General features: G+C 41.5%; 1 protein-coding gene across 1 annotated transcript; it reads right to left on the bottom strand.

Moving 5' to 3' along the window:
- Positions 1-3,033: 3,033 nt before the first annotated feature.
- Positions 3,034-3,591, bottom strand: LOC110447635. The gene has a single exon (XM_021493475.1). The coding sequence runs from the start codon at positions 3,589-3,591 to the stop codon at positions 3,034-3,036; it is 558 nt and encodes a 185-aa protein (XP_021349150.1).
- Positions 3,592-5,513: the final 1,922 nt, after the last annotated feature.

Below are 5,513 nucleotides of genomic sequence, written 5' to 3'. Positions count from 1 at the left end.
ATTGGCAGTACAGCAGGCTGCTGCCACTTTCTCACCTTCTTTGGAGCCATCGGTGTAAAGTTGTGTATGAGAAGGGTAATTCGAAATGCATTCCCGAAAGGAGGATTTGTGTTCTTCGGGCATAACACTTGATTTCCCTCGCTCATGTAATGTAAAGTTAAAATCGGGGGTTTGAATGGTCCACGGAGGAACATCAGATATGTTAAATTCAGCTATGTCCGTCAATTTTATGTTGAGTTCTTGCAGGAAATTCAAAATTCGGATACCAAATGTTGGCAGAAGTTTTTGGTTTTGCGTAAATATGTTTTGGTATTTGGGGTTGAATACTTGGTTGAAAGCAGGATTTTTAGGGTTTGATTTTAATTGAGTTGCAAATTGTAATGAAAGTTTTATTCTTCTGTCATAAAGGGATGGTTCATTTGCTTCCACGTACAGGCTTTTTACAGGTGTTGTTCGAAAAGCTCCCAGGGCAAGACGTAGCCCTTGGTTATGGATTGGATCTAGCATCTGAAGGTACGAACTGCGCGCTGACCCGTATACCATAGAACCATAATCCAGTTTTGTTCGAATAAGTGATCTGTATAGGCGCAAAAGCATTTCACGATCCGCTCCCCAATCAGTATGAGAAAGGACTCGTATAATGTTTAACGCCTTGGAACACTTATCCTTCAGATACTTTATATGTGGTATGAAAGAGAGTTTCGAATCAAAAATGAGGCCGAGAAATTTAGTCTGTTCAACAACAGGAATTCTAGTGCCATCGAGTGTTAGATTTGGGTCATTGTGTGCTTTTCGTTTTTGACAGAAATGCATGCACACAGTTTTGGATTTAGAGAATTTGAAGCCGTTTTCGTCTGCCCAATTTTGTAGTTTGTTTAAACTCTGTTGAAGTTGTCGTTCTATCGTGTGCATGTTCTTAGATCTGTAACAGATCAAGAAGTCATCCACAAATAACGACCCTTCTGTTGATTGACCAAGACATTTGACTATATCATTTATTTTAAGTCCAAACAGTGTGACTGATAGGATTCCACCCTGTGGGACTCCCATTTCCTGTTTAGACGTTTCAGAAAAAGTTGAACCAACACGGACTTTGAAGTGTCTATCTGATAGGTAATTAGATATAAAATTGGGAAGGTTTCCACGTACGCCAAGGTCGTGAAGATCTTTCATGATGCCATACTGCCATGTAGTATCATAGGCCTTCTCAAGATCAAAGAACACAGCGACAAGGTGTTCTTTCTTGGCGAAAGCCTCTCGAATGAACATCTTTAATCTGATGAGATGGTCATTTGTCCCTGTTCTATTTCTAAAGCCACTTTGAAGAGGGGATATTATATCGTTGGCCTCAAGAAACCAAACCAGTCTAGTGTTTATCATTCGTTCTAAAGTTTTACATACACAACTAGTCAGAAATATAGGACGATAGTATTTAGGGTTAGTAGCATCCTTTCCCGGTTTTTTGGATAGGTATAATTGTGGAGTTCTTCCACGAATCAGGAATCTTTCCGGAAGCGTAAACTTGGTTGAATATGTAAAGAAGGCATGCTAGTGACGAGTCCGGTAAGTGCTTTATAAATTGATATGGAATATCATCAGGACCTGAAGCAGTGTCCTGTGATTTTCTAAGCGAATCAACAAGTTCTGGTAGGGTAAATTGTTCATTATAACTTTCTTTATTTGGTGATTTGAAATTGAGCCGTTTCTTTTCTCTCATTTTTTTTAAAGACTGGAATTTTTGGGAGTGGTTTGCAGGGGATGAGTTTTTAGCTATGTTTTTTGCAAATGCATCAGCAATTTCAGTCATAGACGAAAAAAAAAATGTTTTTATTAATGAGGTGGGAGGATGTTGCCTTTTTCTTTTTTCCACTTATTTTCCGAATCATATCCCATACTTTTTATGAGGACGTGTTTGATGATATCTGGGATACATATTCTCTCCAGCTGTTTCTTTTGTCAATTTTAATTGATCGCCGAGCCTTTGCCCGCCAAATTTTAAATTCACTGTAGTTTGAAGCTGTTGGGCAATTGAAGTAGCGTCTTAGAGCAGCTGCCCGATTACTGCGTGTTTTAAAAGATTCTTCAGATAAAAGGAACTTCGTAGGTTTTGGAGCAGATTTTGGAATTGTCTTTTGGGCAATAGAAGTGAGTGTTTCAGTAAAAGTTTTGAAAGGGTCGTCGAGGTTAGTAAAATTGTCTACGGTTAGTTTTTCAATGCACATGTGTTGGAATTTGACCCAATCTGTTTTGTGCATATTCCATCTAGGTAGAGGATCATCAACAGAAGTACCAATATTCTTAAGAAAAATGATTTCTTGTAGACAAAAAATGGCGGGTCTAAATTATTTTGATAGATCTGAAATTCTTCTATATTTGCCTTTCTTCCGCGGATGTTCCATTGGATAATTGTATTATTTATTTTTTTCTATTTCGGCTGGATTTCGATGGAGTCGAAGCACGAAGCGCTGAGGCATTCGTCTCCATCTCATCATCGAAATATAGTAGGACATTGAACCGGTTTGTCGGGTCCTCTGATCCTTTGCCAAAGGTGACATTCAGATCAGGTCAATCAGATTTGCCCCTCGCAACATCGAGGAACAGATGTGAGTGAGCGAGATCGCTGCGACCGCATCTGTGCCCTAGATGGGCCAACCTTTGGAGGGTTTTCTCCTGAAGAGGAAGGTGTTTTTGATGGTGTTGCTGGTTTTGATGGTGTTGCTCGTTTTGTTGAAGATGCTGGTTTTGATGAAGATACTGCTTTTGAGGGTGATGCTGCTTTTGATGGTGATGCTGCTTTTGACAGGTTGTTTGGTTTGGTTGATTTGGATGGTTTGGTTAAAGTCGTGAAACGGGATGGGTCCCCCGTGAGGATTATCAAGTTCTGTTGACCAGCCATGTCTGGGACTTGTGAGCCCCAGGCAGGTATGTCTTCAGATACTTGAACCGAAGCATCCTTGACCTTGACATTGTCAACCGGCGCCTTGCCTCGAGTCACCTGTGCGTAAGAGGGTGTAGCAATGTCTGCACTCCCGACTATCCTCCTGGTCTCGGGAAAAGAGAAACCTCGGGTTTGTTAACCCGTAATATCTCCTTCTGCCGACTCCAGGTAGGGCAGTCGCGAGAAGAGGCAGCGTGCTTCTCCTCACAGTTGACACAGCGCAGGTTGGCGATGTCACAGTCACTTTGTTCGGTGTGACCCTCACGGCCACAATACTGGCAGATCGATTTTTGTCTACATCTTTTTTCGTGATGACCGTACTTCTGACAGTTTCGGCATCGCAATGGATTTGGGATGTAGACGGAAACGTTGTACCTCTGGTATCCGATTGTTAGTATATGGGGTAATGTTGGCGTTGAAAAAGTGATGATGAAGGTGTTTGTTTTGATATTATCATTGTTTCCCCTGATCACCATCCGCCTCACCTCAGAGACCAGGACGCTCACCTCCTTGAAATATGCCAGTATGTCTTCATCGGTGTCATTGCGCCAGGCTGGGCACCTGATTACCCCCTTGCTGCAATTAAGTGATGAGTGTGGTTTCACACTGACACCGATGCCGGCAAAACTGGTTGTTCCGAGTAGTAGGTTCATCGCCTTTTGTTGGCGATAAACCTCTATAAGGAGATAGCCCGATCCCAATGGCTTAACGGATATCACATCCCCTGCAATTCCCTATATGCCCTTCCTCAACAGAAGTGGCGTCAACGCGGCCGTTGTTCTGCCACTCTGTGTAGAGGTCATCACAAGGATTTGCGGGAATTGGGTGTTCTGTGTTGCGTTTTGTGTTATTTTTGAGCTAGAGTCATCGTTCCGGTTTTTAATATGTCCGTCGTTTTGGTGGTTTTTATCTTTACCCATGTGTATTTTTGTTTGTTTCACGATCTATGCCTCCAACCGCCACGGAGCCCAGCAAGGGGACACTGGTGTGACGCGGATATCCATCGCCAAAGTTTCGGAGATACATAGAATAGTATACTCGTAAGAATATGCATACTATTTGAAAGAGTATACTCTCGCGATCGACCCTAAGCCATCGCCTTCTTGGGAGTATGTATACCAAGGGCTCGGCGTGACCAGCCGATTGGTGATAGAGGGCCCATATCACCTCTCGTCTACTCAGAGTCCGAAGCCAAAGCAGTATGTTGCAGAATGTCGGATCATGTCTCCTTCCTATCAAGAGTTTGACAGTGATTCCGACTCTGCTCAACTACCAGGATCTTCTTCCCCCAGGAATACGAGATGCAACCCACGGCAAACAGGTTGGCTCAAATTGGAGCTACTGTGAAAGCCTTCTGCTACGATGACGCCTAGCGCGCCACAATCACACCCCAGAAATGATCACATACGCATTGAGCACCAACGTACCCAGCCTCGGGACGTTGACCCAGCTTTCTTGGAGGCTAGCCAAATATGAAGATTAAAAAAAAAAAAAACAGAAAAGCCCAATATGAAGATTCTATATCTTTTGATTATCAAGAAGAACTCGTTTGATGTTTTTGTTATATTTGAACCCTGTGACATTAAAAGTAGATCAAGGTCATTTTCGTTCTCAAAATGTGTCGGTCTCTATTCCAGGAAACTACCAGCAAACTATGAAGATTCTATAACTTTCAGTTCTTCAGAAGAATTCGTTTTAAGTGTTTGACACATTTGAACCCTGTGACCTTAAAAGTAGGGCAGGTTCATATCCATTCTCAATCTTTTTTGTCCTTTATCCTAGAAAACTACCAGCCAAATATGAAGATTCTATAACTTTCTGTTCTTCAGAAGAAGTTGTTTAAAGTTTTTGCCACATTTGACCCCTGTGACCTTGAAAATAGTATAGGTCAAGGACATTTTCGTTCTCAAAATGTGTAGGTCTCTATTCCAGGAAGCTACCAGCAAACTATGAAGATTCTATAACCATTAGTTCTTCAGAAGAATTCGTTTTAAGTTTTTGACACATTTGACCTCTGTGACCTTGAAAGTAGGTTAAGGACCTTTTTGTTCTTAAGCTTTGCCGGGCTCTTACCAACAAAACTGTCAGCCAAATATCATGACTCTAGGCCTGTCCGTTCTTCAGAAAACGGTGTTTAAAGGAAAAGTTGACGGACGACGGACGCCGCACCATGACATAAGCTCACTTGCCATTCGGGCAGAAAAGCTAATAAAAAAATCCACATTTTTTTTTCTTTTAGGTCGATGTTCCAATGTTTGGTAAACAATGTTATAATGAAAGTTCGAGAATAGTGTATTAAAGATAATATATTGTAAAATTATTACTGAGTATTTACCACATGTAGTTTGAGAGTTTGATGTGGTCTGCAAACTTGTACCACTAGTTGTTCTAGCATAAGCGGTTGTAGTGGTCAGCTTTTGCTGTGGTGTTGTACGAGGACCAGTCACAGAATCTGTTAACAAATGCAGGAGTTTAGAATTCCTTGTGACAAGAAAAAAAATAATCGAAGATGCAAGTTTACGTAAACCAGCCTGTAAGGTCATACAAGAAGATGTGGCTTTCGACCAAAATATAT

Source organism: Mizuhopecten yessoensis, unplaced genomic scaffold (assembly GCF_002113885.1).
Source record: "Mizuhopecten yessoensis strain PY_sf001 unplaced genomic scaffold, ASM211388v2 scaffold3539, whole genome shotgun sequence".
Classification (NCBI taxonomy): Eukaryota; Metazoa; Mollusca; class Bivalvia; order Pectinida; family Pectinidae; genus Mizuhopecten; species Mizuhopecten yessoensis.
Note: the sequence above shows the minus strand (reverse complement) of the source record. Positions and strands in the feature narration are given on the sequence as shown.

Coding starts and splice junctions, on each gene's coding strand:
- LOC110447635 (XM_021493475.1), bottom strand. CDS start 3,591: ATGAACCTACTACTCGGAACAACCAGTTTTGCCGGCATCGGTGTCAGT.